The 13,126-nt window shown below is 31.7% G+C and overlaps 2 protein-coding genes across 4 annotated transcripts; both read right to left on the bottom strand.

Moving 5' to 3' along the window:
- Positions 1–18: 18 nt before the first annotated feature.
- On the bottom strand, positions 19–3,520 carry LOC107958322 (ras-related protein RABF2b). The gene is made up of 8 exons (XM_016894057.2): positions 3,155–3,520; positions 2,442–2,519; positions 2,179–2,346; positions 1,800–1,848; positions 1,566–1,639; positions 1,215–1,308; positions 1,025–1,125; positions 19–302 (listed from the first exon to the last, which is right to left on the bottom strand). Exons 1-7 carry the CDS (start codon positions 3,191–3,193, stop codon positions 1,025–1,027), a joined length of 603 nt encoding a protein of 200 aa, XP_016749546.1. The 5' UTR covers positions 3,194–3,520; the 3' UTR covers positions 19–302.
- Positions 3,521–6,226: 2,706 nt separating this feature from the next.
- On the bottom strand, positions 6,227–8,281 carry LOC107958323 (trihelix transcription factor ASR3). Of its 3 annotated transcripts, none has more exons than XM_016894060.2 (2): positions 7,234–8,281; positions 6,227–6,898 (listed from the first exon to the last, which is right to left on the bottom strand). In XM_016894060.2, the coding sequence occupies exons 1-2, from the start codon at positions 7,925–7,927 to the stop codon at positions 6,747–6,749; spliced, it is 846 nt and encodes a 281-aa protein (XP_016749549.1). In that variant the 5' UTR covers positions 7,928–8,281; the 3' UTR covers positions 6,227–6,746. The 3 variants fall into 3 exon arrangements, with proteins under 3 accessions (XP_016749549.1, XP_016749548.1, XP_016749550.1); XM_016894059.2 differs by having other exon boundaries at positions 6,227–6,893; XM_016894061.2 differs by having other exon boundaries at positions 6,227–6,893; positions 7,238–8,281.
- Positions 8,282–13,126: the final 4,845 nt, after the last annotated feature.

Raw genomic sequence — 13,126 nt, 5'->3', positions numbered from 1 at the left:
AAAACTGCAATTATTTAGTTCTGGCAACAGCTAAACTTTCGAATATATGATTATATATAACGTACCAACTTTTAATACTCAAAACTAGGCCTAACTAATCATCATAATGTCTTAGAACAGATATAAACTGGTCAAGCTTTAAATCTTTTAACGCATGCCTACGTTATAATTGAGACAGCATTGATCGATCAAAACAATCAACTGAAGGAGTGATTTATAATGTGCTTTGTATTAATTGGGAGGAAAGTTTAGGCTTTAGCATGTCGAAGCTTCTGCAACTCCTAAAGCATGGCTAGCACCAGCTACACAAACAAAAACAGCAGCAGATGTGATAGCATCCTTTACTAAATGCAAAACGAATGAGCCAAAAACCCACTATTTCGGATATCATCAAAATATAAAATTATTTAGCACGTTAGCACCATGAGTATAGGGAAAGAACTTTAAACTACGAAAAAAAAGTAAGTGAAGAAAAATAATCTCCAACCGTAAAATTAGAACTGTCACAAGAATTCACCCTTTTGTCGTAAAATGAGCATTCTAGCCAAAATCTGTCTTAGTACTATTGGTAATGTGATTACCTTCTTTGAAATCCAAATATGAGAATGTGATTCTATAGTTTAAAATTTTAAGATTACCACCAAAAATATAAAATTTCTCAAACCAAACACCCCTTAACACTAACAGACTAAGAATTCAGCATCTTGTGATCAAGCAATACAGACAGCTGATAATGAACCCAACCCGAGCAACCATTTCGATAGAGGGGATGGCATTTTATTTGAACATTTAGGTTGTAACCATGGAAGTGAAACATAATACCATTATCGAACTTTAATATACAAGAATAATCAATCTTTAACACAATTGACTGGTAGATATCATCAGGTCTAGATAACAAGCATGCATGCACAACCCATAATGAATAGCACATAAACATGGCAAAGTTTGGAAGATAAAACTTCAGTCGCAAAGAGTATTGCGTAAGCTACTTAGAAGATACAGGAAGGAAACCGTCCAATACCTAAGAGCAACAAGTGGCACTAGCACTCCGTTCTGCAGGTCTATCCATGAGAACCATTCCAGCAGGATTTTGTGCTGGCTGCACTCGAGGTAATCTTTTGGCTGCATGAAATAAAAATCAGTCAAATGCCAGTTTGTAAAAGAAATACAGCATTCTTATTGGAAACTCAACAAAGAAACAAATAGAACACCTATTTCGTAGAAAATCTCATTGACATTGGATGCTGTCTTTGCAGATGTTTCCTTGAAGAAAAGACCATTCTCCTGAGCATAAGTTTGTGCTTCCTGAGTCACCAATGAGAATAAGAAGTCAAATTGACAAGCATGTGCATTGAAGCCGAAACAAAATTGAACAAGGAATCCATTAGAACGTTTACCATCTCAAATGGAGAAAGAGTTGTTTTGAAATGTCAAAAAATCAAAATTATAATTATCCTAAAAGTCATTCTATCCTCAAAATCAGGCTCAGAATTATCAATTAACAGTAATATTATGTTTAAATTTTGAGGTAAAGAAATATGTAGTAAGAACTGATAACTTGCCTCTGCTGCCACCTTCCTTGCATCTAGTAAATCAACTTTGTTCCCAGCAAGTGCCATTACCATACCAGGATTGCCTTCAGAGGAAAACAAAAAGATTAAATTCAACATTAAAAATTAGAAATAAATTACTTGGCCATTTAAATTAACATGTTATGAGGATAAAAAAAAATAACAACAATAAACAAGATCCATTGATAATCAACAATGATGCCTTCAACGAATAGATAATGATACCTTGTGCTTTAAGTTCTTGGACCCATTTTTTGGCTCTCTCAAATGATGCCTGCAAGATACAAAGAATGCCATTACAAATCTTTCGGACACCATATGTCATCCCACATCTCTACTAATATTCGACAAACAAAATATTCAACAAGTAATCTTGATAGAGACGTCAACTGAACATAACCCAAGTAAAACTTGATGTTGGAAACACCATTAAAATAGATTCCAAGAAAGCTTGCCTTGAGACCATAAATGATTAAGGAATTTAACTAAGTGTGACCTCGACTACGTGCTTCATCTCCCAGTGTCATGATTAGAGCAATACGTAGTTTAGTGTTTAAAAGACAAAAACAAACAGAGAAGACATTGGTTAGGCATCAGAACTTACTTGATTTGTAATATCATACACAATGATAGCAGCTGCAGCTCCTCTGTAATACATTGGTGCCAAGCTATGGTACCTCTCTTGACCAGCTGTATCCCAAATCTCAAACTTCACAGTTGCATCATTCACAGCCAATGTTTGGGAGAAAAAAGCTGCACCTATGGTTGATTCCTACATCATTATAAGACAAATTGTCAAGCTAATATTCCCAACTGAATTTTTAATTAATAAGGTTCTAACTCGCAACAATCCATAACAGCACCGACCTGAAATTCAACAAATTGCCCTTTAACGAAGCGCAAAACAAGACTAGACTTTCCAGCTCCAACATCCCCAAGTAGAACCTGAAGAATAAAATGCACATTAATAGCTAATATATAATAAAAAAACACCACTTCAAAGTTCAAACAAAAGACGTAATTTAACTTTCGGATATACAATTTGGTACTCAAATTCTCAACATGTTTGGATGCATCATCGCATATGAAAATATGAACCATTTACACCATACATGCATATAGAAACAGACATATACAATCTGAACAACAATTAAACCCAAAGAAATTAGGCAAAAATAAGCATATCCTCGAAAGTCAGACACAGTCAAAATCTTAACAAAACCTAAATTGCAAATTTGAGAAGATATGTACTAAGTTTTCGAGCTTGCTAAACTAAACCAATCTAAATCGAAAGCATAGATACAGATCAAAAGAACAAACAATTGACCCTTGCATGGGAATTGATCGGCTCTGAAACTACCAAAATCAAAACAGTATTTTGCAAAAATAAGACAAACCTATATCACAATTCACATAAAAATCAAGTATGATCCACAATTCATCCAGACCCAGGTTAGAATTCAGCATCTAAGAAAGAACCAGAGCAAAAAATACTAGTATTAACTTTAAAAAGAAAAAAAAATACTCCTGAAAGCAAAAAGAGGGTTTAAAGAGAGAGAGAGAGAGAGAGAGAAACCGACTAATTTAGCATTGATGTTCTTGTTTCCAGTAGTGGCCATGAGATCCCTTCTAACCAGACTGATGCTCCGATCAAAATCAGATGAAGAAAATATTGATTAAGTAATATGTGTTGGAGGCGTTGACGAACAAGAACAAGAAAAGAGTGGCTGACAAAAGCCAAACGATAAAAGTAAAAGGAAGGATCCTCCTTAAGCCTCCACCCTAAAAACCAAATCAAACTCTCTTTAATTTCTAAAGACACCCTGATCCCGATTACCAAACTCGAAATTGATTGCAATTTTAATTTATCTTCCCTCTTAGATTTCCTTTTTATTTTTCCTTCACCTGCCTTTTTTTTAAAGAGTGCTTAACCCAACAACACACCTTTTGGCATTTTTTTCTTTCATTTCCGTATTAATAGTTTTTTAATTAAACTCAGGATAAAAATAGATAAAAAATTTAAATTTTGGATTAAATAGTTCTGAGTTAATTGAGTTATTCAGATTTACTCAAATAAAAAAATTAAATTTTTTGATTTAATTTAAATATAAATTATACAATTTAAATTGTTTTAAAATTTAAATAAAAAAATAAAATTATATATTTTTAATAAATATTTGCAAAATTAAAATTAAAATCATTAGGTTAAATGGTAAAATTATGTCGTTTTGATAAATTTTTATCTCTTAAATTAAAAAGGCAAAACTATTATATTGTATATGTAGTTATATAATCTTATACTTCGTCTACTAGTTAAATAACCGATACATGTAAATACAATATTAAGTATAAATAATAGGACTTATTAACTTGACTTGACTTGACTCCAAATTTTTTGACTCGATTAGATTCGATTCGATTTGAAAAAATTTCAAATTGAGTTCGGTTGCTAAAATAAGATTCGTCAACTCAACTAACTCAATATTTTTTGACTTGATTCAACTCGACTCAATCGAATACTGAACTCTATTAATATATACGATGATAATCTTAACTAATAATATGTTAGTTTATCTTACAATATTTGTTTAAAGTATTTCATTGGTATATAGCTTTAGACATAGAGATAAATATTAAAATTATATTGTGTAATGTTGTATATTAATTTTATTTTTGTTTATTTTTATATATTTGGAATTTTAGTTTGATTTAATTTTTACAAACTATAAATAAAATTATCGATTTAATACTATTTTATGTTAATATATTGCATAAAAAATAATTATATTAATTTAATATAAAAATAAATTTATGTATTCATTTTTAAATGTATATAATTGAATCAAAATTTTATATATCAAATTACATATTAAAACATTGAAATTTTATATAAAAAAATAATAATTGAAACTTTAAAAGCCCACGATTAGGATCCATTACTGAATGGACTCCTAACAAGATTGAGCTCTGTGAATCCAGTTTTGGAACTTCTAGGCTTGTTTGGGCTTTAATCTCATTACCAAGAAACTAAATTTTCAAGGATTGCTGGTACACCGAAGTTGAAATTTTATATAAATTTCGATTTAATATATAATAAAAATTAAAAAAAATTATTTTAATAGTATTATTATATATATATATTTGATATTGTAATTTGATTGAATAAATCGGTGCATAAATCTAGAGGGTCTAAATAGAAAGACTTTTTGACTTTATCTTAAGACAAGAAATCTTATTCTATCTGTCAGATCAGAACCAAAGCTTTTATTTTTAATTTTTTGGTTTCAGATCAAAGAAGAAGCAAGCAGATTTGGTTTCTTTTTTATTTTTATTTTTAAAGATTCCTGTATGGTTCTGGTATTAAATTTTTTTGGTAGATGATAAGGGAAACTCTTTAACAATTGGAATTCATGTTGTGGGCATGAATGGGGTCCTCCTCCCCTGCCACTGCCAACTAATTGCTTTTCAATTCTCAACTATCTATAACAACTCTTTTTTAATCAAATGTCCACTGTGCAACCACTATTACATACTGGGGTTTGCTAAGTCGGCAACCCCAACTACCCCTTTAACTTTGAATTCTGAATATCAACCTCAACATATATATATATATTGTTTCTTGGGTAAAAAGAGGGTAAATACAAAGAGAATTTATATAAAAATACAAACTCAAGACCTGTTAAATGTTTCTTTCTTTAAAGACTGAGTAGTGGGTATGATTCATCTAAGGTCAGGTTAAGTTTAACAAGTGAACTAATGTAGCAGCAGTAACGTTCTACCAAAAGAACCAGAGAAATTGTGAAACAGTAAAGTGTAAGAAAGGGGGAAACTTTAGTAATTTGAGTGATGATAACACAGGAAAAAGGAAAGAAAAGCTGAGAAATAATAGCCATTAATTTGCAGTGTACATACATTTATGTGTACATGTATCCGAGCAGGCTCTCTCTATCATAACACTGTATCTGTATGAAGGAGAAAAGGCAAACTTTAGTAGGCACACACGCTTTTGTCAGAAGATTGCAAGCAAGCCTACCAAATTAGCCAACAGTGCCCACTTCCTTCCATTTCTGAATTCTCACTCTCAGTGGAAAATAAAGAGAAAGGAAGGAAGAAAGAAAGGCCCAACTTTTGCCACAGCCTTCTCAAGAGAATACGAGACTAGCTCCAATAATGGCCCCCATTATGGCATTTCTGTAAATCTATCAATACCTGACATCCCTCTCGGGTCTCTCAGACATCCATTGACCGGTCGCCTTTGACTAGTACCAGAAAAGTAATGCTCACTGCTACACATTTCTCTCACATTTTCTACCTCATTAATGATACACATGAGCAGCTCCTCCCACACTCCCCCTCCGTGGCATGTGTGACTCACACTCCTACCCCTCTTTCACAAATTATGTGAACTCTGAAAGCATTTGCTTTGCTTGAGAGAGTTCATTAAGCAAGGGAGAGTAGTGCATTTCTACCCATATCTGTCATGAATCTCCCCTTGGCATTTTTTTTCAAAGGAAAAAATAAAGGTTGTATGACAATCTAAATGTCAAGCACTTACGAAATACTTACGGATATATTGGATGAAGAATACAATCATTTTTTCTCTCTACAGCTGTGTATCAGTGTATGTATACAGTATAATTTCCTTGAAGATATAAACCCAGAGACAATGTTGCTTATATTTCACTTTTGGTAGTATTACTAGTTTACAACCAACCAACCCTAGTTTGTGTTTAAACATAAACTATGAAAGTTTAAACACTTGAAATGACATAAGATAAAGATAATTTTTAAGGCTAATTAGAATGACCAATCAGAGTGAGTGCAACATAAAATATAGGTCACGATTAGTATAAACAACCACCGATTAATGTGATTAATTAATTAACCTCTCCCTCAGTCCTCTTGGATATTAATGGGTAGTATTTTCCTTTTTTTTTTTTTTAAATCAAGAAGAGGATATATACCCACTTCACTTGGGAGCTGACTGTTTCATGTGGGTAGCTAAAGCAAGGATGGAATTAGCAAGCTTGTTAATGGCATCAACCAGGCCATCAAGCCCTCTTTTGTCCATCTCTGTCTTGGATTCCTCCATCTTTAGTCTCCTCTCATGCAAACTAACAAGATCCCTATGTCTTCTCTCCTCTCTCTCCTCACTGGCCTGGATGGCTTCTACTATAATGGAAGCACTTTTAGAGATTGCAGTGCCCACTTCGTTTGAGTTGTTTGCACTTGCTGTGCCCCCACTGCTGCCTTCCCCATTACCAGTTCCTCTCTTCCTTCTCTTTGGTGGCGAGTCTGAATACTCACTTGTATCAGAATCTGAGCTATCACACATCTCCAAACCATTAAAAAGAGAAAGATATGGAATGAAATCAATCAATACCATCTGAAAATATACGACACATGCACGAAGGCTATATATCAATTTTTGTGACGAAATCTGCTAACTCTCAACCCCTTCCAAGAACATTGAAGCACAAAAATGGATGATATCAAAACGCATATTTAATCAGTGCATCATCAATACATCATAAACACTAGTCTCTAACATGGAATATCAAAATTTTAGCAAGTGCATAAATCCCTCGAGCTTACTATGTAGCAAATTCAAAGCAACCCTTAATGTAGTGGCAATAAGAGAGAGAGAGAAAGAGAGTACCTACTGTGGGCAACGGCTGAGCATATGAAAGGGGAGGTGGTTGTACCAGTGGTGCAGCAGCAGCTATTGGTGGCGGCGGCAGATGTGGCGGTGCTGGTAGAGTTAATGGAATTGCAGCTGGAATAGGAGCTAATAACTGATGTTGCAATAGAGGAGGTAATGAAGTTTCTACACTGGTAATTGGTCTATCCATAACATAAGGTATGTTGGGAATGAGACCTGAGCCACCAGCAGCTACCGCAGTTTTATCTCCTTTCTTGTCCACCACCTCCTCCAAACGCTCATATATCAGGCGCAACATGTTACTTGGCAAATTCTTTACTTTTCTTTCATTCTTCTCCATCTCCCAATAAGAAGAACCTTCATTGCTGTGAGTCCCTTCCCCTCTCTCAGCTGTTCTCCTTTGGTACTCTCTCACTTTCTTGTAGTCCCTCATGAGATTATCCCACTTGTCATTGCACTGGTTTTGGCTCCTCAAACACCCTTTCCTCCAACAATAATCTTCCACCCATTTCCATCTCAGCTCTGTTGGTTTGCCCCTCCCTTCAATGTCTCCACTTCTCTTCATTCTTCTCTCATCATCCATCTTCTTTGCCTCAATCAATACCAATGTTTCGTTGACGGTCCAGTTCCCTTTCCTGTATTCCCTCGTCACAATATTGTCACCACCTTGATCAGCCATCACCAACTTCATGCAAACACCGTTAACTAAAACAGAAGGGAGAAAGAAGTGAGAAACTGGAGCTTCATGTAATGCGTAACAAAAGGAGGCAACATGAACTCTTTTTAGAAGAAAAACTTGAAAAAGAACGAAACTTGGCCCAAAGGGGGTCTAATCTAATACCGATCACTGTACAGTGAACACTGTTTGTCTTTCTTTTGCTCTCTTTTTGGGGGGCTGATTTGATGTTGGGTAACAAAGTAGTCAAATATCACAAAGATTGCTAATTGAAGCAAAGGAATCTGGAAGTACTACCAAAAGCTAAAGATCAGTGATTCAATGAAGATAGGTAAAATGATATACTCACTGCCTGCTGTCTAAAACAGTGATTAAAACATTCATTTGATACTTAAACTATACGAATTCAAACTATCTCGCATGTCTCCTTAATATTATAATGATAAAAAAATAAATAATTATAAATTGTGACAAAATTTGTTTAAGTCAAAAAAAAAAATCCTTTCTTGTGTTAGTCTCAAATAGTCAAATGCAAGACACCACCATAGGATACCACATTTTTTTGGTCTTCATCTTGAAACTATGGTAAACTTTGAGGGCATCATCAAATTCAAACCAACCAATTCTTTTACAAAAAGAAATTGATTGCTGATAAAAGTTGTGGTGCAACATAAAATAAGTCTGCTGGCTGTGATGTGAAACAAAAGAGAGCAGCAAATAATCTTATGTTATGCATGATAAAGGATCGAGGCCATCAAAATCAAAGTTATTGTGGGACTCCCTACAGTAATAAATTTTAGGACAGTGATGAAATGATAATATATATTTATATGAGAAAGAAAATATCGACATACATACACTTGAATATTCACAACAATTCCATTAATAAAGTATTGTTTAGACATATACTTTTTACATGCACACGTGCAGAAGAACAACTTTTATTTCTTTATTTCCTATTAATTTATACGTACACTCTAATTTTAAAGGAAAAACGAAAGTGTTCATTAGATTGTTCTGAAAACCTTTCTTCAATGTTTAACTTTTACCGGCAACTAGTGTCCTTTCTAAGCTGTTTTCACTTTTCTCTCTTTTCTCTTACGGTAATACACATTTTTTGAGCTTTGTGCGGCTCATTTCTTTTTTTTCGTTGTTCTTTTTTAAAATTGATTTGTGCTTTCTTTGTTCACGGGTGGATCTTTCCCTTCGATTATTCTTGTCTTTTTTGTATGATACATATATATTGATGGAAAATTTTGAAATCATGTTTCGCTTCATGAAAGTTCATTTGACGGGAAAAAAAACAGTTTTACCGAAATTTTATAGAATTGTATAGGCAAAAGGTGGAGGTTGAATCCATTAAATCTATTTTCCCCTATTCTTCATTCAAGGTAATTTGTATTTAGGATAAATCATAAAATTATATATAAATTTTAATGCAACACGTAATATTATATATAATTTTTTATTTTGTATAGTTTTATACATTAAATTTTTTATTTTTAATTATTAATGCAGAATTGATTTAATTTTAAATTATATATTAAATTAAAATTTATATATAATTTTAAAATATATCCCTTCCTATTTTATTAGTCAAAGTACCGTGTTCATAAAGAGAGTTGGATTTGTAAATTGGGTTTGAACTTGATAAAAGATATTTTGCTTGCCCGAGGAAAGATTTCTGGAATAAAACAATTAATATTAAAAGGTGGATCCAAATCTAAATGGGCTTAGTTTTTGGACTAAACCCTTCTACATTACAGGCAGAAGTCGATTTTGTATCAACACCACCCATAAAGATATATATATATATATATTCAAATTGGGGATAAGGGATGAATTTGCACACAAAATTCACGTCTTGAATATGCGTCAATAGACTTGAAATTTGCACAAATTATTGATACTAGATGATTGACGAGCATCTAGTTCCTTTGTATAAATAAATAAATAAATATATATATTTACTCGAAGAGATTGAGGATTATTGCATGGATATGAATTTGAAGGAAATAGTTCAAGCCTTGTTCTTGAGCCCAGTCCACGTAACTCAACCAAGAAACTATAATTGGATTTGGGTTTAGCGATAAAGCCCATCAAGGCTTAAAAGCGTTTCTACATACGATAACATAAGAAACCGAACACCAAACCAAAGTAAGCAATAAAAAATTGAAACGTATTCTAAGCGGTTAAAATGTATATATAAAATTTTAATCCTAATTTAATCATTTACATTTATAAAAATAAATACATCAATTAATTTTTATATTAAATAACTATAATTATTTTTATATAATTACATTAATAATTTATAAAAATTAAATCAAATAAAAATCTCATTTATATCCAATTACACAAAATTTATCAAATTTATCCTTAGTAGTAACTCAATCTCTTGAGCAACACGCGCGTATGAAAACGTGGAAACCGCTTTTTGTTCAAACAACAATCTTTGTCTTCTTCCCTTTACTTTTTTACCAAGAATCCTGAACTTCCACGGAAAACAAAACCTGCATTTGAGTGGCTTTATTTACTGCTTTCAGCAGCTGGTCCTCTCCTCTACTACCCAAAATCAGAACCCATATTGGGAAGTCGATAGGTAAGTTACTTTGCAGGGCTAACTTTTGGTTATTATATAAAGATATTAGGTTATGGAATTTAATAATTGAAATAAGGTATTAACCAAAACTGAAAATTTGTATCCGGGAGAAGATCATGGGATTCTCTTTGAGACAAAAATGAAATAAAATAAGTAAAGAAGAGGTAAGGGACCGAATCACCGAACAGCATATATATGTTCATTTGGAAGATGTAATAAGCCATTTTCTGCCACTCTCTTTGATGGGTTTTCTTTTGTGACAAGAAGCATGATTTTCTTGTTGGCCATGCATGCTTATGTTTTCTATGTACCAACCAGTGCAAGGCAGTAAAGGTTGAAGAGGGCCCCCCAACCATGGTTTTAGTATTTTCATATAAAGGATCTTCTAAGAGATGTCTTTTCTTCTTTATTCCAAAACATCGTCTTTTTGCTTAATCCAAAAAAACTAAAGAAAAAAACTTTGATAGATTTGTGGCTCTTTTGCAATTTGCACTTCCTAAGTACTAATCAATTTCCTGTAAAAAGAATCCCATATTTGACAAGGAAAATAATTCCCCCACCAAGATAAATCAACCCAAATATACTTTGCTTCAACAAGTTAAAAGATGAAGAGGATGGGATGGGAGTGAGAGGTAGGGTTCACTATTTTCCACTTTAAATATTTACTAGCTTATAGAAACAAGACGTGAAAATATTTACGTAATATATTTATAAAAAAAATTGTTATGAAAATTAAACACGTGAAATGATAAAGTTAAGATGATTTTAATATTTGAGGTTCAAATGTTATTATTTACATTTATATGCATGTAATTTTTTTTAAAAATTTATCAAATATAAAAATATATAAATATCTCAAAATAATATTTGTTGTTTTATAAAATGAATGGATATATAATAATTTTCTAATTGAGTTTGGTCTCGGTTATTAGGTTACATCAACTCAATCAACTCCTTAATCTAGTATAGATGATTTTTTATGGTTGCATGGTATAGTATATAATTACATAAGAAAATTATTAATGTGTATGTAAAAAATTAATTTTGTAAATTATTAATATGTTACAATTTATATCAATAAAAATTAAACAAATAGAATATGAATATTTATATTATGCTTAATTGTCAATAAGTTAATGTCAAGAGTCAACTAGACACTAACTCATTTGGAAATTAATAAAAAAAACATAACCTTTTTACAAAGTAGCAAATATTACAATATAAAAGTGTTTTTACATTTTCTACAAAATATAATAAAAACAATTTAAATCCAAAATACATATAGAAAAAAACACAATAATAAAATTTAAAAATTTTCAAATTCTCAAATTCTCAAATTTCTCATTCAAATTAAATCTCGTTTTTTATATTAATTTTAATAAAGATAGTGAAGATATCATTCTCATTAAATAAAATGTAGTGATTTTATTTTAAAAATAATTATATATATTTAACCCTTATAATAAATTTCATTTAAATTACGATACAAATATAAACTTTAATTTCAAGTCTGTATAGCATATTAAGTCAAACATTACTCCCATTAAAGATAGACCCTCACTTAACTTCCTTTGTAACTTTGGTCAAGAAAGATAAAAGGGAGTATACATATATAAACATCAAAATTATAGTTCAAAAGAGAAAAGAGTGATTAGGGCTGATCAACAATAATGATTAAAGATTGTCCCAATGTGTGCCCTGTACCGCACAAAAGAAAGAAAGAAAAACTATCAATAATTCTATTTGTCTTTTTTTCTCCCTCTAACCTTTTCCTCGGCTTCATAAATACCATTGATAATTAAAATAAATATATTCATTGTACTGCACGTGCACGGTGCACCCCACGATATCCCAATACAAAACAAAAAGCAAGACAGAATTATGTCATGTAGACATAAACTATTACACACTTGAAGACAAAGGTAGAGAGATGATAATGTAAGGGATTAGAATACTTTATATAAAAATTGAAATATCGGGTCATGTTATTTGAAAGCATAGGTATATATGTGATTCATGATTAGAGGATTGAGTTCTCGGTTCCTCTATACATAAATTTGGACGAGCTTGTGAATGTATATGTCTTTTATATGATCATTTGGACAAGAATAATTTTTTTTATCCACGTTTTTTGCTTTTAATGCAACCTGAATAAATAAAAATTTTGTTAATATAAGATATAAAGATAAACTTTATGAAACCATGGCTTGAAGTACATATGTATGTGTGTATATCTATGTATTGATGAGTCGACAATGAGTTAAAAAAAGTAGTCTTCCAAGGCATGCAAAGTAATCTTATCGTATCATAATTTTGTCTTTAAATTATAAACATTATGTCGGTTAAAACATTAAAAATAAAGGCCCTTAATTACTTTTGATTAGTGGATTACTGGACTTTGGACCTAAAAGATTTTGCTTAGGCACCTCAAAAAAAAAAAATTTATTCCCTCCCAAATGATGTGAGATCATCAAAGTTTTCAACTTTGATAATGTAAATCTTAATTATTATATCCCAATGCATCAACTTATGAATTTGGGGTTTTATTACTAAATGTTAATTAGAGCCTTCAAAGGTCAATATCATCAAATCATATATAAATAAAAAAATAT

The sequence above is a fragment of the Gossypium hirsutum genome, chromosome A05, assembly GCF_007990345.1.
Source record: "Gossypium hirsutum isolate 1008001.06 chromosome A05, Gossypium_hirsutum_v2.1, whole genome shotgun sequence".
NCBI classification, from domain to species: Eukaryota; Viridiplantae; Streptophyta; class Magnoliopsida; order Malvales; family Malvaceae; genus Gossypium; species Gossypium hirsutum.
The sequence above is the reverse complement of the archived record's forward strand: the minus strand, read 5'-3'. Positions and strand labels throughout refer to the sequence as shown.

Coding starts and splice junctions, on each gene's coding strand:
- LOC107958322 (XM_016894057.2), bottom strand. CDS start 3,193: ATGGCCACTACTGGAAACAAGAACATCAATGCTAAATTA. Junction 2,347..2,441: donor GGCAATTTGTTGAATTTCAG/GTCGGTGCTGTT, acceptor ATAATGATGTAG/GAATCAACCATAGGTGCAGC. Junction 1,640..1,799: donor CCAAGAACTTAAAGCACAAG/GTATCATTATCT, acceptor TTTCCTCTGAAG/GCAATCCTGGTATGGTAATG.
- LOC107958323 (XM_016894059.2), bottom strand. CDS start 7,927: ATGAAGTTGGTGATGGCTGATCAAGGTGGTGACAATATTGTGACGAGG. Junction 6,894..7,233: donor TCAGCCGTTGCCCACAGTAG/GTACTCTCTTTC, acceptor GTGATAGCTCAG/ATTCTGATACAAGTGAGTAT.